At 30.9% G+C, this 19,329-nt stretch overlaps 1 protein-coding gene across 3 annotated transcripts; it reads left to right on the plus strand.

The window, feature by feature from the left end:
• The first annotated feature begins 6,290 nt into the window (after nt 1-6,290).
• LOC100811587 (RNA-dependent RNA polymerase 1) lies at nt 6,291-16,742 on the plus strand. 3 transcript variants are annotated; one of them, XM_006574759.3, is made up of 6 exons: nt 6,291-6,517; nt 6,948-7,015; nt 9,830-10,380; nt 11,589-13,465; nt 14,890-15,040; nt 15,705-16,742. In XM_006574759.3, exons 3-6 carry the CDS (start codon nt 9,856-9,858, stop codon nt 16,527-16,529), a joined length of 3,378 nt encoding a protein of 1,125 aa, XP_006574822.1. In that variant the 5' UTR covers nt 6,291-6,517; nt 6,948-7,015; nt 9,830-9,855; the 3' UTR covers nt 16,530-16,742. The 3 variants fall into 3 exon arrangements, with proteins under 3 accessions (XP_006574822.1, XP_006574823.1, XP_003518619.1); XM_006574760.3 differs by having other exon boundaries at nt 6,951-7,015; XM_003518571.5 differs by lacking the exon at nt 6,948-7,015.
• Nucleotides 16,743-19,329: the final 2,587 nt, after the last annotated feature.

The following is a 19,329-nucleotide window of genomic DNA, read 5'->3' on the forward strand; positions in this document are numbered from 1 at the left end:
AAATATTTTTTTGACGGTTTTTAACAAAAAAAAAAATTGCTGTAAAATGTAATTATATAATAATAAAATAAGTTATTTTAGCTTAGTAATGCACTGAAACAGTCTTAGAAATCACAAAAATCAATCTATTTTATATTTTAAAATTACAAAAATATCATTTACGGATTAAAATGTGAACCATTAATAACATCAAGAACTAAAATGTCTCTCTTTAGTAATCTGAATGATTAAAATGAAAATGTTGTACCAGTGATTAGCAAATAATATTTTCCATTAAACATATGGTTTAGATATTCAATTTTCACAGCCGTGTATATCAAAAAAAAATTGCTGGAAAAAAAAAATCAACCTCCTAAGTAAATCTTAAAACTTTTAGGGATTGATTCTTACCTTTTGTGTGAGGAATGTCCACTACAAAACAAATTGCTAATTAGCTATCACAATTCTCTCACAAAAGGCATTTGCGAGGGATATGTCCCCTAGCTAAAAATCAAGTTGCAAATTAGCTACGAAAGCGCTTCCTCGCAGTTCCTTCGCTAATTTCGCACATTTCCCTTGCAAATTCTTTGCAAAATTTCTCGCTAATAATGTAGTCAAATTAATGCAGACAATGCTTTCACCAACTAGCGATTATACAAAAAGCCTTGTCAAATGTGACTTGATCATTGATTAAAGTGAATTGTGAAATCTTTCTCCAAGTTTCTAAGCCAAGTCTAGCTTAAGAATATTGCATTCTCGAACAGCTTGTTGCCATTGAAAAGTGCATTGAAGAATAGAATTCTGTTTCGCATCTGCCAAATGGACCATGCTATAGCCATCCACCAACATTGACATCTCTTGACCGTTATTACACCCACTTGAACAAATGAATGTTGAAGGAAATGATGTCTTGGGTTAGATGGAAAAGTACTTTTAATATTCATCCAAGACATGATTTCACACCAGATAGATAGGCTGGATCTTTATGGAATGAATGAATAAATGGGAAGCCTCCTCCTCCATACAACCACAAAAAGGACATGACAAATCCATGATGTGCACTTGTCTCCTCTCCAAATTTTTAATCTCCAAGCAAATACAACAATTTTATTAGGGATTTTTAATTTTCATAACTCCTCAAAACAATCCTCCTTACTTCCAACTGCTCCTCCCCCCCTCCCACTGATAATTTGCAGGTCTTTAAGTCAATTCTAGTTTTACATATAAGAAAAAAAACATGGACTACTATATTTGTCTCGAATATAAGTGAAACTTAATATTTGGTCTATGGAAATTGTGTTGAATATGCATTTTTTATTTATTTGATCTATGAGATTTGATTTGTGCTCGCTGCAAAAGGTGAGAATTAATTTTTGATTGTTTAAACCGCAAAAAATTGCTTAATACAGTTTAAGCACTCTAGTCAAATATTTTTTGACGGTTTTTAAAAAAAAATTGCTGTAAAATGTAATTATATAATAATAAAATAAGTTATTTTAGCTTATTTTAGAGTAATGTACTGAAACAGTCTTAGAAATCACAAAAATCAATCTATTTTATATTTTAAAATTACAAAAATATCATTTACGGATTAAAATGTGAACCATTAATAACATCAAGAACTAAAATGTCTCTCTTTAGTAATCTGAATGACTAAAATGAAAATGTTGTACCAACATAATCTGATTAGCAAATAATGTTTTTCATTAAACATATGGTTTAGATATTCAATTTTCACAGCCGTGTATACAAAAAAAAAACATTTGCTGGTAAAAAATCTACCGCATAAGTAAATCTTAAAACTTGTAGGGTGTGTTTGGGTTACATTTTCATTTTCTATTTTCATTTCTTGTTTTCATTCTCTGAAAACTGTTTTTATTTTCAAAAGATAACAATTTTAAAAATATATTTGGTTTGACTTTTTGTTTTTTGTTTGCAAGAAATAAAAGCACTGAAAATGTGTTTTCAGTTTCTTGCTTAAAATTACATTTTTTTTCTACCATATTTTCATTTTACCCAAAAATGAGGTTCCTGGTTTCAATTGAAAATGAGATTTTATTGTTTCCATTTTTGGTTCGTTTGGGAAAATATTTTTACTGAAATTGTTTTAAAAAATTCAACCAAACACATTTTCATCACCATTTTCTATTTATAGTGAAAATGAAAATAGGAAACAATCAAACCAAACACCCCTTAGGGATTGATTCTTACCTCTTATGTGAGGAATGGCCACTACAAAACAAATTGCTAATTAGCTATCACAATTCTCTCACAAAAGGCATTTGCGAGGGATATGTCTCCTAGCTAAAAATTAAGTTGCAAATTAGCTATGAAAGTGCTTCCTCGCAATTCCTTCGCTAATTTCGCACATTTCCCTTGCAAATTCTTTGCAAAATTTCTCGCTAATCATGTAGTCAAATGCAGACGATGCTTTCACCAACTAGAGATAAAAGACCCTTACTAATCCTTAGCAATTTGCTCCAAGTTAAAAAAATGTCAATTTTATAATTTTGGAAATTAAATTGATAGGTAACTATAATTCCAAGGAGTAATGCAGTATGTGATACTCTTTTCGATATACATATTTATATAATAAAATACATAAAAATATGGAATTACATGAAATAAATTTTATTTTCTAAGCATAAAAGAACTCACATGAATAAAAGGTTCACATCCACGTTAATCATCAAGGGTATGAAAGCATCTTCGACCCAAAATAAGGCCATCCAATTTTTCTTACAAAAGGAAAATAAATTAAGTAGCGGAACAACATAAAGTAACATATTCAAAACATTATACAAATAATATAAAAACCCATGTGGCAATGTCATCCTATTAGAGTGTTGTGTCTCAGCGTCCTCTAGTATGAGATTTTTTAAAATCATTCACCTTACAATTTGCTCCCACAAACACAAGGTTCGAGATCATCATAATATCCAAGCATAAACAACACACGGGGAGTAAGTTATGTATTCCTAAAGAGGTAGAGATAAGCAAAAGTGCGCGCGCACACACACATAAGTATAACAAGCTCAACTTAGCACAATTCACGTCATTTTACCACTCATTGAGTAACATCACTTGTCCCAAGGATTTAGTTATAAAATCACATTTGACACATTCACATTAATCAATGTTCAGAACAACACATCTCAAGTACAACAGAATATCCCACACAATTCATTACTCACCATCAAGTAATAAGTCACAATGATCATTACACATGCATTATGCAACAAATACACTAAGACTCAATCTTATATGCAATGTGGTAACATGTATGTGAAAAACCTTGTCGGACGCCTAGGAATACTTGACAAGATAAACCATAGACTGGTAAGTATGATCACTCTTATTAGGTAAAATCATAGGGAGACCATTTAAGGTCACACTATTTTGCGAGAATGCTCCAATCATGTGGGATCAACACAAGTTTAAAGGAACACTCAAATCGAGTGTATTTACCCCTAAGGCCTAGACTCCAAAAAGTTCGTTAGGACCTCCTTCCTCCGGATTCAAGTCCAACTCAGAAAATATTTTAACACAGAAACTTTATCTATGAACTATACAAAACACATGACTTCTAAATTGTTCTCAAAATAATTTTAACTCGCTGCGCGTCAAAATGATTGAACTCGTCGAGTTCGCACAGTAGATTACATCACAATATTCGTCGCACATTAACCTGTTGTCCTTAAAGAGTCTTACAGTTATGTGATTGTATGGTTCATAACTCACAATTCAATACACACAACATTTTAATACAAGTGTGATCTCACAGTTTAACACACACACACACACACACTCAACTTATCACTTATACACAATTTATCACATTTTTATAATCTCAAGACATCACATTATCACATCTCAAATTATAAGGATTCCTCTATGATCAACCTAATTAATTTTGTATGAATATGCCATAATTTTCAACCTTCTCCAACCTAAGGGAAGAATATATATATATATATATATATATATATATATATATATATATATATAAAGAAAAAAAAATAATGTAACATAAGCTAAACAAATAGATTTCCACCATGCTCTTTCTTTTTTGTGACTTTAACAAAATTAGCATAATTTCTTTTTGAAGAACTTAGTCTCTCTCACCATCAATTGTATTATTAACCATACTTTTGGAGCCATTCTAAGAAACCTTTCACCTCTAAATATTGCTGCATATATTGGTACTTTTACCTTGATATATGGATTCTGCACAAGATGCTTCATATACAGTACTTGAGACTAGTCAAAAAGCACACTGCATATATCCATGCTCCATGAAATAACTTAATGTATCCTAACAATTTTTCCCTTCCATTTTCTTTGTTTCTTTTATTCCAAGCAAGTAGCTTATATATGTTATATTTGCAAAACTAAGCAATATTGCAAAATAAATGTAACCAATCTCTCTATAATTGTTCTACAAGGTAATCTTCTCATTAAACATCAAATGTAAATCATGTTTTTCTTAAAAAATAAAAAAAAAGGAATGGTGCCTTTATTTGACATTATCATATAAATTTCAGGTAACATAATCAATTGAACACTATGTCCAAGACAATTCAAATGCATGGAATTTGATTTATTGTTCGTTATTTGATTTTAAATTTAGAATTTGATTTCATAATTAGGATTACCTTGTAATTTGAAAATTTATCCTCATAATGCCAAAAGATAGAAAATTGATTGTTTCTCTTATAGCATTCGATCATGCCAAAAATTATAATTCTTTCAAATAATTATTTTATCTTAATAATTGAAGTAAAATTTTAAACACTTTGAAGTATGATGTCAAATTCAAGGAAGTAAAAAATAACATATCGCTTAAACCCAAAAGCTAAATATAGAAGATAGAGAGTGCAACACCATTTGATCCTCAATTGAACAAAGCATTCAAATTCGCACTTGCAATACAAAACAACTCCAATACAAAAATTAGTAAGAAGATATTATAACAACTCCAACACAAGTTTCTTTTTTCATATAAAACACACCCTAAATAATGATAAATAAAAAAACCCAAATACTCACCGAAAATCCAACAGGATCCAATACAAGAATTAGAAAAAAAAAATATTATAACTTATAAGATGATTATTTCATTCTAAATTTTATCTTTACTGATATTAATTAATTACTCGTTGTACCTAGAAAAATTACTATTACATATTGGAAGTTGTTCTGAGATACTTTCTTCCGATGAGGAATTGAGTTATTTTACCTTTATCCTTTTGAAGTCAACACTCCAGTCCCAAGTGAAAGATATATTTTTTTCATACTTAGGCAACAAGGAGTCGTCGTTGATTTGCGGGAGAATAAAGGAAAAATAAAATACTAGACTTGGAATTTGCAAGGGACAAGCCCCCACCGTATGAGTGTTCCGCAACCCACTATCTTTATTTTATTTTTCAACATCAATTCGAGACAGGACTTACTCATCGAACAAATAGTCAATGCTTTTAAAAAATGTTATGCAGAAAATTAAATGTCTTTATAAATAAAGATGTGATCAAATATAAGTTCATGACATAAATCCTTCAAATGCAATCATAATCAGAAGATTATATGATAAGTGTTCTTCAGAAATAAAGATGCATTTGAATGCAAAAGAAGAATGTAAATACAAAAATAAAACGAAATGCAAAGTTTAAATGAATAAAGAAGTAAACAAAATGTACAAGAAACAGAATATAAAATGGGCAAAATGTAAATAAAATAAAAGAGTTTGAGTACAGAAAAGAAATGATGATTTAATAAAGTAAATGACTCTGCTTATAATCGGTAGTCATTTTCAAGTGCAACATATTGGTGCATATCAAGAAAAATGACTCCCAACATGTCTAAACACAATTACATATTTACAACTTATTCGAATAAAATAAAAAGCATTATCCGATAATGTTTTGAGGGAACTATTCCCTTCAAAATTACAAGTCAACAAGTCAAGCAAGTCCTGGTGCAGAAAAAAGTTTTCTAAGAAAAAAATGGTGCTTGTTGAAGAAGGAGTCGTCTTGGATTTGTGGGGGGGAAAAGCAAAGTGATAGAAGTGGGTCCACAACCATTCTTTATGTCTTTGGAATTTGGAAACTTCCTTGTCCACGTTGGTGAATTCTTGCTGCACTCAATGAATCTATTTGTACGGACTAGTACATCATCATCATCCATATTTTATATAAATAATATTTTTAATATGTAAATATAATTTAAAGATTAAATTAATAAAAATTATATGATATCAATTTATGAAAATTATATAAAAGAATTATATGATATCAATTTGATTAATAAAAATTATATGATATCAATTTATGAAAATTATATGATATCAATTAATAAAATTTATATGATATCAATTTGATTAATTAAAATTATATATATAAAAGAATTTGGAACTCCTTCACTCAGGGTCACTGCATATCCAATGGAGGGTTAGTGAGTGTTGTTGACTTCACATTGACGATCCTTTTTTTTTCCTGTCTGTTTGCTTCCAATTTCTCATACCTTCAATCTTCAATCTTGGGTTAGTCTCAGTTTCTTCATTCTTTTGCTCATTTTTTCACATGGTGGGTGTTCATGATCACTTCATCATGTTTATACCCACAGAAAATTTATCTTTCACGTCTGGTTTATTGTTACCGTTTGATGTAATGAACAAAGAAAACTACTTATTGGGGTTGCTAGTATGGAAGAATTCTGTGTCTTTCTTTGACAAAGATGCTGCCTTTCTGTCAAGTTTGCCTCTTTTTTTGTTTACGATTATACTTTTTTTTTAATTTCATGTGTGATTTCTTGTTATTGTTTGATGCATTGGGCAAAGAAAATCACTTAATGGTTGCTGGTGTGGAAGAATTCTGTCTTTCTTTGACAGAGATGTTGCATTTCTGTCAAGTTTGCATTTTTATTTTGTTTTTTTTATGATCATATCTTTTTCTTTTTTTTTTGTATTTTAGAAGATTGGAGAACAGCATTGATTGAGTTTTACCACACGATCGTAGAGCTTCTGATATTTTTCGAAGAGGTGAGCACATATGAATATTTTTATGTCTAACAATTACTTTGTTGGGCAGGTTTTTACGAACTAAATGGGTTTTTCTTTCCATGGTTTCTTTGACTAGGACGTCTTTTTGGGAAGAAAATGTAAACGTAAATCACATTTTGGGTGGAAGGAAGAGTGAGATATCAGAATAAAAAAAAAAAGAGAGAGACGGTAGAGAGATAAAAGTGGTAGATGTGATAGTTGTCGTATGATTATCAAAATCCATCTTCTTCATGGTCTCGTGTTTTGTTTATGAATTTTATCAGAAGTTATTTTTGTTAGAGGTGTTAGGAATTTTTACCTTTTTAAGGGTCAGTTTGGAAATAGAGTAGAACTGAGCCGGGGGGGGGGGGGGGGGGAGAAGGGTGTGTGTGAAAAGTTCTTGGATCATTTATTTTGTAATTCACAAAAGTAAAGAAAAAAAAAATCCATCGATTAGTTTTGTTATTAAGACTGAACTCAAAATTTATCAATTTTACATTTATACCGTGTACAAAAAAGGTTTAATTGATTTCTATCTTCCTTTGAATTTACTTCTTTGTCCAAATGGCTGACAGCAAAGGGTTCTTGCAATGTTTGTTGATCCTATATAGCTTGTTTGTTAGTTTTTAACCAACTTTTTTATGATTGAATCCACATCACGAACTACAACTAGGGCTCTATTGCTGCTTCTTATTTTGAAAAATGAGGTAGCATAATTTACTAGATATCAAGAAGAAATGTAATGCTAAGGTTTGACAGTTTTGTGTATACCATAGACTTTGTTTAATCTTCTTTTTGTGTAATTTCTGTAGCTTTAAATTCTTTGAATTTTACTCCTTTATACTTATTGATAGCAGCTGGAGGACAATTAAAGTTGCTGACATTGTAATCCATCGATTATGTAGTTCCTGAGATAAGTGGAAGCTGCCTTTACATATTTTTATGAATGAACCATCTGTATTTTGAATCTGAATATTTTCCTGAATTTATGATCTAACTGACATGTTACATTCAAAGCAAAGGTTTCTAGAAAATGCAGGCTAAAGGTTGAACAAGTTCTTGACATCTTTTTTTATTTTCTTCTTTATTTTTAGTTCTTTTGGGCAATCAGTTTATGCAAGGGAAAATTCATTTTCTCTTGTGGAACATTTTCCCTTGAATGTTATTTAATGTGAAACAAATGAAATAGTATTAGGTATTATGATGCTAGGCTACAATCTTCTATTGACAATAATTTCTCAATGTTTTATCCCAGCTGCCACAACCTTCCTACTTATATAAATAATTGGAGGTGGGACTCTTAGCATAGATTACTATGTAACTAGAATTAGTTTTGTTGGTTAATCTCTATGTAGCCAGAGTTAATGAGTTAGTTACTCTTGTAACTAACCATATAACCAACTGATATAACTAACTTTGTAAGCTGATTCATTCTATGCAATTCATTGCTTCCTTCATCTCTTTTTCTCTCTAACTTCCTCTGCAAGCTTTGCATTCATTCATTCATGGCAGACATGAAATTTATGAGGGACTTCGATAAGTAGTGCTGAGTTGCTAAGAGTTGTTTTCTCTTTTTTCTCTTTTGTTTTTTTTATGTCTAGACATAATCTAGGCTTGACAAAAAAGGAAGGTCCAGAAATTTGTTGAGAGGTATTATGCATTCTTCAAATGAATCAAATTGTTAAAATACTTTTAGGAAATTCAGTAGAAGTATACAATTATGGTATGTTTGGAAAACCATTGGAATGCACTTTTAAGTCCGTTCACACTTTCCAAGAGACAAAACATAGATGCTAGATTTTGTTTCTCCAGGTGAAGGTTGGTTTCCGTTGTGATGACTGTGAAACAGACCCACTAGTATTTATCTATGTAGATTCTATTTTGTATCTAAAGTTGTCTGTCCCTGCAAATTTGTGTTACAATTATTTCAACTGTTTGATATATTTGCTGCTTTTGAAAGATATAAGGGATAACTACTATTCTTCTGGCACCATAAATATGTTTTGTTATATCAATGTGCCTACAAAGTTTTTCTGAATATGGTTTGACCATATGGACGCTTTACATATTTAAGTATGAAAAGGAAAAGGTTCAGTTACTTTTAGGAAACTTACTTGAGGACAAAAAAGAATGCAATATAATATCTATGTAGATTCCATATGGTTTCTAAAACTGTTGCTACGCCGCAAATAAATCTTGCACTTGTTTTCTTCCTTTTAGGGATGTTGCCATTTTCAAAAGACACTATGAATCTTTTTAAGTTTTGCTGACTATGGTTTGACTATAAGGACCTGTTGCATATTTAAGTTTTACATGCTTAACATTCAGTGTAAAGTGAATAAATTTTGAAGTTGAACCTTTCCACTTTCCTGTTGCGAGTATGCTGGATTTCTATGTTGTTCATTAGTTCAAAACACTTTCCAGTTTCTATGAGTAGAATATTTAGATTGTTATCTGCAGTAAGAAATGAATATGTGGAACACAGTTATTTCTCAATATTTGGTTAAAACTAAGCCTACACTGTGAACTTATGTTTAGTCGTTTAGACTTCAGTGATATTTCTATCATTAAGAAGTGATTAACATGTTGCAAATGTAGCGAACATAAATTTAACAAATTTGGTGGATATGCTCAGCGTATAATGTGTATATTTACCAGGATAATGTTCGTGAACTTCAATCTGCTTTAATTATCACAAATTGTTGTATCTGCTTGTTAATATAAATTGATATATTTTAATTACTTGCTGTGGAATTATAATTTTTCCACATCTGTATTATTTCCTTTTTATAATTTTTTTCTTCTTTTATCCAGGAAAGGCAAAAGAGTTAGCATTTAGGATGGGAAAAACAATTGAGTTGTATGGATTCCCTACATCTGTGAATGTGTCTGATGTAAAGACATTTGTAGAGCAGTATACTGGTGAAGGAACTGTGTTCGCCATTAAATTAAGACATGGAAAAGGTCGGGTTCCAAGAGCATTTGCAATTATTCAATTCACCACCGCAAATTCTGCTACATCTATGATGTCCAGAGCTAACAACATTTTGAGAACATTGCGGTATGGGACCTCCTATTTAAAAGCTCGGGAAATGGAAAGAGATATTGTGCCAAGGCCAAGGGTGTTTTTGCATAGTTTGGATGATGTGAAACTGTCTTTTGGCTGTCAGATCTCAAAGGGAAGATTCTCTGTTTTATGGAAAAAGCAGGATGTTATTGTAAATTTTGGGAGTGGAATGAGAAAGATGCATTTCTTATTTTCCCACAACAATGTGCAATACAAACTTGAGCTTTCATATGAGAACATTTGGAAGATTGAGCTGCATCGGCCACGGAATGAGACTACACGTTATCTGTTGATTCAGGTTCTTAAATTTGATTTCTGAATGAAATTAATGAACATGTTAAACTTCCAATTGGAGTTGAATCATGACAAATACATAGCTTGGCTTTGAATCCAGGAGTTTGCAATTGGAGTATGGCAATATTAAATATTAAGTATTAACTTGTAAGTTTTGCTAAGCTTGTGGCCTGTCCTGTCGTTGGACTGGGTTTCATTTACCAAAAATGAAAATGCTACCAAACTGACAATTGCAGAGGCTACCAATTAAATTATATGCCTAAGCATCCTGGTGAAACCAGAACTCAGTTACTAAAAAAACAAAATATACAACAACAAAGCATATAGTGCAGTCTTGGTTATCTGTTGAATGAACTATATTGAATGTTTTGCATGTGTTTTCTTTTTAACTTATCATGTTATATCTGGTTTTGGATTGTTTTCAGTAGGCATCTACTCTTTTAGTTTAGAAGAGTTTTTCCTTTATTTCTATGGCCTAGATTAAATTTATCTTTGGAATTTATTTTTTTATTAAACTGTGTTGGTTTACTATAGAATTTTCATACAAAAACTAAGATAATATTTTTAGGTTTGTTGTTCAAGATGATAAGGAAAGGTGGTTTTAATGTTTAGAAATGGTTCTGCAATTAAAATCAAAGTTTATTGAACTTGGAGCATTTATGGCTACTACATTAAATAATATATAGAAGAAGAAATACATTTATGGCCACTACATTTCACACTACATCTTGAAAATTAGCTGTTCTGCAATTTTATATGTAATTAGTTGTTTTCTTAATCATAAGTTTCTGAATCTTCTCCTACATTTTGTCTTCATGTATGTTTTCTTTCAGCTAGTAAACGTAAGATTATCTCCGAAATCAAAGTAGTTATTTTATTGTCTCTCAAATTTTCAATTATGATATTTGTTACCTTTCATGTTGAGCAAGTTGTCCTAATTGAAATTATTCCATATTATATCTTCTGCAATAATGGGTTTAAGAAATTTTGTTTTGTGCTAAATAAGTTACAGTCTATTACTTATCAGAGATAAAATTTTATGCAAATTAAAAATTTACTGCATTAGCTTTTACTGAAAGGCAACGTTTTCATCTTTAATATATGAACTCTTATCATCGAATTTTATGATCGTCTTTTTTCTATAATCGTATTTTACTATGATTGCTGCAATGGACATATGCTGAATCTTATTCATTTCGCTTCAATTGTCAGTTACTTGGTGCTCCCCGGGTTTTTGAGAACGATGTACCTACATCAACAAATATCTTTGATGATCCTTTGTTCAACTTCTTCAAAGATGCCCCTGATGAGCAATGGATCCGAGCAATTGATTTCACTCCAGAAAGTCGTATTGGGCAGTCCTCCGCCATATGTCTGGAGCTTCCTAATGGCCGACAACTTCCAAATTTCAGGGAAAACTTTGCTTATTATGAGGAAAGTGAGAGGCAATACACTTTACAGACAGGAGTTCCCTTTTCTCAAAATTGGGGTCTTGTCCCCATTGTTGCTCCTCCTCTAGGTGTTAAAATATCATATGACATCTTGTTTAAAGTCAATTCATTGGTTCAACATGCATGTCTTGCAGGACCTGCACTTGATGGTGACTTCTATCGCTTGGTTGATCCACGTAGAATGCCCCGTGAATTTATTGAATATGCTTTAGAAAAGATTTACTATTCAAAGGAATTTTGTTATGAACCCACAAAGTGGCTGACTGATCAGTACAAAACATACCTTGAGTCAAAAAATCATCCTCGGTCACCTGCAATATCCTTGGATACAGGGTTGGTATACGTTCGCAGGGTTCAGATCACGCCTTGCAAAGTATACTTTTGTGGTCCAGAGATGAATGTCTCAAATCGTGTTCTCCGTCATTTCCGTGAACATATTGATAACTTTCTACGTGTTTCATTTGTTGATGAAGAATTGGATAAACTGTTTTCAACTGATTTATCATCACGTTCACAGAACAAGAAAACTGAGATATACACCAGAATTCTTTCCATCCTTAAGAATGGCATAGTTGTTGGTGATAAGAAGTTTGAATTTCTAGCATTCTCATCAAGTCAGTTGCGGGAAAACTCTCTCTGGATGTTTGCTCCTACAGAAACTGGATGTACTGCTGCTTACATAAGGAAATGGATGGGAAATTTTAGCCAGATTAGGAATGTTGCTAAATATGCTGCTAGGCTGGGGCAATCTTTTGGTTCATCTACTGAAACTCTAAGTGTCCATAGGGATGAAGTTGAAATTATTCCTGATGTGAAGAAGCTTACATATGATGGAAACGAATATGTCTTCTCTGATGGAATTGGGAAAATATCTCTTGAATTTGCCCAGAAAGTGGCTAAAAAATGTGGTTATGATTGCACTCCATCTGCCTTTCAGATTCGATATGGTGGGTACAAAGGAGTTGTGGCTGTTGACCCTAAATCATGCTACAAGTTATCACTGAGGAAGAGCATGCGGAAGTATGATTCAGATAACACAAAGTTAGATGTTTTGGCCCGTAGTAAGTTTCAGCCATGTTATCTGAATCGGCAGTTAATTTCTCTCTTATCCACTCTTGGTATCAAGGATGATGTTTTTGAGAAAAAACAAAGAGAAACTGTTAATCAACTGAACACTATACTAACAGATTCATTAAAGGCTCAGGAAGTTCTGGACTTAATGTCTGCTGGAGAGATCACTAATGTTCTGAAGGAGATGCTCATTTGTGGATACAAGCCTAATGAAGAACCATTCCTTTCAATGATGCTTCAAACATTTAGGGCATCAAAACTTTTGGAATTGCGACTTAAATCTAGGATCTTTATTCCAAAAGGAAGAGCAATGATGGGATGTCTAGATGAAACTAGAACCCTAGAATATGGTCAAGTATTTGTTCAGTTCTCTAACAATAGGCTGCAGAATCTATCTGATGATTTTTTTTCATATGATTTGCCAAAGAATTATATGGTTAAAGGTAAGGTAGTTGTAGCAAAAAACCCCTGCTTGCACCCAGGTGATGTGCGTGTTTTACAAGCTGTGGATGTGCCAGATTTGTACCACATGGTGGACTGTGTTGTTTTCCCTCAAAAAGGACCAAGGTAAATATGCTTCTTAAATATTTCTATTTTTATGCATGTTCAACACTATTTTATAGAGTGATGTAACATTTAAAAGTTTTATCCAATAAAAAAATTAGTCTCTGAAATTGAAATAAATGAAACTGGTGAAATAATGGTTACTTAGCTACTGTCTACATTGCTTTTGTATGTTTATGGGTGTTAATAATATGTATGTGATAGGTACCTCTTTTATATATCTTGAAGACTGGGACTAGAACTTAGAATTTACTGGAATTAAAAGGATTTAGAGAAGGAACAGAAATTAAAGATAACCCAAGCTTGAGAGAGGCAGAGGCTTTAAAAATCTTAATTCAATCTTTGCATCTTTGTTCCGAACACTTTCCTCTCACTAACACTCCTGTCTCCACTGCCAGGTGTGTCTAGGAAGATACAAGAAAATACCTTCGCATAAACCTTTCAATTTATTTTTCCTCTGATAGACTCTAGAAATAGGAGACTAGCCATTAGTGTGCTTAATGGATACATGACTTTACTGCCTAATATGGATGACTTTTCCATATTGAAAATAATTCTAAATAAATATGATGTGCTGTGTTGCTGCTACTTGATGATTTGGATAGAAGTATGGTACTTGATAGAACATTATGGCGGAAGTTGATCCATGTAGCCGACCCCACCTAGTGGGATAAGGCGTTGTTGTTGTTGTTGTTGTTGTGTTGCTGCTACTTCAAACCAAAGATGCATCCATATTCAAAAAAATTGTTTTATTTTCTTCTTTTTTTCTGGACTAGGTGTCAATTTCTTTGTTTCATGGAGCATTGCTATTTTACCCTAGATGGTGGCACCTTTTAGTCTGTCAAGATACTAATATCTATATTTTGTTACTCTGTAAAGTTAATTTTTCTTAGGTTTTCTTTCATACTAGAAAATCGGCTGAATGTATAAACTGCTAGGCAATTTCAGTTTATTAGTTTCCTGTAATATCATCCTTTTTTTTTCTATTGGCAATGTTACTTAAGCAACTATGAGTATGAAATCACACATACAATTACATCTTATCTAAATAGAGTTCTGAAAAATATTTCCATCCATTAATGTAATGCTCTGACTTCTGCCTGCACTTGGCATAATACTTGTTTTGTAAGTTTTGTTCCCTGTGAAATGTCCAGAGAATTAGATTGAGTTCCAGAGAATTTGCAAGTACCTAATATTGTTTTGCAAGTTTTGTTGTCATTTATAATGTTATTTTGCGAAGATTTCTCCTGGAAAATTGAAATGTTAATTTTTCTGGTAGTCAAATGATTTATAATTTTCTTTTAACAGACTTTTTTACACCAGTCAGCAGAAAATAGACTGGTGTTGATGTTGATAAACTCACCTAGATAAGGCTTTTGTTGTTTTTGTGTTATCTACTGACACCAGTAACTAATTTTTTATATCAGACCTCATCCAAATGAGTGTTCGGGAAGTGATCTGGATGGAGATATCTACTTTGTTTGTTGGGACCATGAATTGATTCCTTCTCGCCCAATTGATCCAATGGACTATACTGCTCCTGCAACTGTGGAATTGGATCATGATGTGATGATCGAGGTATTGTTTTTAGAGCTTGGCTAACATAGGCACTCTTTCATGTATTCTTTGCATTTGTCTTTGGTTTTATAATTTTGTGTTTCCACTGAAAAATATCTTTGCAGTTGTTTTTGCATTCTTTGTTGTTGCTTTGATTATGTTGCCATTTTGTCATATCTATATCTTTGGTTTTGTTAAAATGTTGAATGGATTTCCATATTCCATTGTTTTCCCTTCCACCCATGCAAATACTGTAATGGATGCTTACTTGTTAGAATGCCTTATGTGCTAGATTCATAACTCCATCATCTGGCTAGAACAGACTTATTTTAACCGTCATTGTTTGTCTTTTACTACACTCCCATGTTTATATTAGTAACCACACATTTTTATCCCCAAAATTTTTCACCCCTTTTCCTAAAACTATCTTCATGTCTATGGACCCCCACATCTTTATCTTCAATGATTCCTTTTCTATATTCCTCTATTGAAATTCAAAGAATTGTTTGTTTTTGAGGTGTCATTGTTATTTAAAGTAACCACTCTAACATGCCTCTATATTTAGTAATGACTAATGCAATATAAAATTAATTGTATTTGTTAGACCCCCTTTTTCTTCTTGTATTTGTTTTATTCTGCAGAATGATATTTTAGAGAATGTTTGTGACATGCTTTCCTTATGCAGGAGGTTGAGGAGTATTTTGCCAATTACATAGTCAATGACAGTCTGGGAATAATTGCCAATGCACACACTGTCTTTGCAGATAAAGAACATTTGAAAGCAATGTCTGATCAATGTGTTAAGCTTGCAAGGTTGTTTTCAACAGCAGTTGACTTTCCTAAAACTGGTGTTCCAGCTGTTATACCTCCTGAACTTCATGTCAAAGAATATCCTGACTTCATGGAGAAGCCTGACAAACCCACATACAAATCGCATAACGTGATAGGAAAGCTCTTTAGGGAAGTGAAAGAAATATCAACAAGTGCCGGCTCAATTACATCCTTCACAAAGTTGGTTGCGAGAGACTCTTACGACCATGAAATGGAAGTTGATGGCTTCATGGATTATGTTGATGATGCTTTCTATCACAAAACCAATTATGACTACAAGTTGGGAAATCTGATGGACTACTATGGGATCAAAACTGAAGCTGAAATCCTCGGTGGGAATATTATGAAAATGTCAAAATCTTTCAACAAAAGGAGGGATGCAGAAGCAATCAATATGGCTGTGAGGTCCCTAAGGAAAGAGGCCAGGGCCTGGTTCAATGAAAACAGCAGTGGTGATGTAGATTCAGGGAGTAGTGATGTGTATGCAAAAGCTTCTGCTTGGTACCATGTTACTTATCATCCAAGTTACTGGGGTTGCTATAATGAAGGCATGAATAGGGATCATTATCTAAGTTTCTCATGGTGTGTTTACCCTCTTCTTGTCCAAATCAAGAAAGAGAAACTCAGCATTAGAAGGTCCTCTTTGGAATACAGTTTCAGTGGGTTGCGTTTGAGTTGACAACTTTGGACTTTGCACTCCCTATTTTCCAGTTGGATTTCTGAGCCAGGCAGCTTGTTTATATTTTTATAGTAACTATGCATGTATGTTCTATGGTAATGTCGCTATATAACATGTATGAGTGAATATATACATATTCTATCAAGGAATGAGGGTGTGCACTTCCATTCCCTTGCTTTTTTTAAAATTATATATAAATATTTTGAATGTGTAGATTTTGTCTTTCTCTAATTTTTTATATTTGAACATCTTATTCTTAATTTTTTATTTCCTTCATAATAATTATTAATTTTATTTTTTAAATAGATTGTCACATGTGACTTAAGATCTTTACATCTGTGACGGCCTAAAATATAAAAGACAAAAATAAATTTTATTGAAAAGATAAGAAATCAAAAATATATTATAATTTACATTTAAACAGGATAATCAAGTATACAAGTGATATAACATCGATTTTTTTTAATAAATAAACAATTATATTTGTATGCTCATTCATCTTTCAATTTTTATAATAAATTCCAAACAAAAAAATTGATTTAAAAAACAAATTAAAAACAATATTTAATAATTCCTAATGCTGACTACCTTGAGTATTATAAATTTGAAATTTTATTTCTAGTGAAATGAGCTTAAATTTATGAATATTAAAATAAATGAATAAATCCTATTAATTCGAGTGTTATTTAATAACCATGATATCGTTCACTGGTTAAGCTCTAACTGCACACACAGGAATGGTTGGGGGTCCTTTGACATTTTCTTATTGTTAATGTCAATCTTCCTGAAAATTGAACTAACATCAAAATACTCCTTTCGTGAAGTTTCATATGACATTAATTAATTTAAACCATTTTTTATGCCGTTTTTTGTGCCACAAACCTTTAAATAACAAAATTGGTATTAAATTAAAAAAAAATATTGATATATTAAATGTTAAAGGACCAAATAAAATGTACGATTTCATGAAAAGGGCCTTGGAGCTTTGCCAACGACAGTATCCTAACTTTCATTTAATACCAAAGTCACATTAAATTTTCATAAATAAAAGTTAGTAAATTAAGTAAACTTATTTAAGAAAAAAAAATCTCCACCTATATTCTTTTGGTTCGCAAATTTTATACCTAATATGTTACCACAAAAATAAAAATTTTGTCCCTTAAAATTTTCAAAATATAATATCCTACCATGTTTAATGAGTGGTCCAACATAAGTACTAGGATACAAATGAGACAAATACTTGTGCCGAAAAACGAGACAACCAGAAAGAGTCTATAATCTTTAAATCGTCTCAAATCCATCGCCCCACTCATAAAAGGTGTATGGATTCTCTAAACGTCTGAAATTACCAGCAACTCAACTTGATCTAACCACTCATGAATACTTGGACGAAATTAGGCACATATAAGGAGTATGGATCCCCTAAAAGATGTACATAAAAAAATTAACAAACTACCATGCCATGGTGATAATTTTAGCTCATTTAACAACGATAAGCTATTAAGTAAAAACTAGACTTTGTTAAATATATATATATAAATTTAGTACTATGTTAAACATAATTATATTATTAATGAAAAAATTGATTAATTATATTTTTAATTGAGTTAATTTTATCTTAAAAATTAAGTATATTAAAATTTATTGTAATTTTTTGTTCATTTAAGTAATAAAATGTACATAAATAAAATTATCCATTTTAAATATTTTTAGTAGTGAAACAAATATTAAAATATTAAAATTAAAAAATAATGTTAAATATCATATTTTTAATAAATATGTGTTCTATATAAATTTATTAAGTGTGTTGAATTTCATTATAATTTATTTTTCTCCAAATAATAATATTAATAAAATACTAATATGAAACAGAAGCTAAAGAATAGTAAATAATATATATATATAATGTATAATATTTATTTAAATTTGAGTGTGTATTTATGATAAAAATTTAAATATTTTTAAATTTGTTGAAATAATATGAATTCTGTTAAATAAATATGGTCATTAATTATTTTTAAAACTATATTTTTACTTATTTTGAATATATTAATTTTGTGTAATATTTTTAAAATTTCAAAGTTTGAATTAATTAATTTTACTATGATATAATATAAATTGAATAATCTTTATTTAATTATTATTATTATTATTTATTTTTTCTTAGTTTTAGTTTTATTTTCATTTGCTTACTAATTTTCAAAAGTTATTTATAAAAATAATGTCAATTTTTTATAAAGCACCAAGTGAAAAAAAAGTAAGAAACAAATAATATATTATACTATTTTAATATATAATAATAATAATAATAATATCTACTATTTTATTATATATAATAATAATGTCATATACAATTTTAATACATAATATTATTTTACAGTATATAATATTATAACAAACAATTCTTAAGCCCCCATTAAAAATTGTCCTATTTGACTATCTAAAATGAGATGTGGATTTCATATTTAAAAAATATACAATTGTAACTAATAATTAAAAAAATTAAAAGAATGATTTTTCCCAACTTATTATATAAACAAGTATCTTATCACAAAGTGAAAGTCAAATTCACTAGATTACTACCGCAAACAAAACTAATACACATACCATTTCACAGCATCATGTTCACATCTAAACATCCATGGGTCAAAGGAATGTTCAAGAGTTCATGGCTGGAAAGAAACCAACTAACTATAATACTATATGTACAAGTTTTCCTGATAGAAATCAAGCATTTTAAGGAGCAGAATCCGATACAGAACTTTTCTCAGTAAAAACTAGGGATAATATACATGGAATA

This window comes from Glycine max, chromosome 2, assembly GCF_000004515.6.
Source record: "Glycine max cultivar Williams 82 chromosome 2, Glycine_max_v4.0, whole genome shotgun sequence".
Taxonomy (NCBI): Eukaryota; Viridiplantae; Streptophyta; class Magnoliopsida; order Fabales; family Fabaceae; genus Glycine; species Glycine max.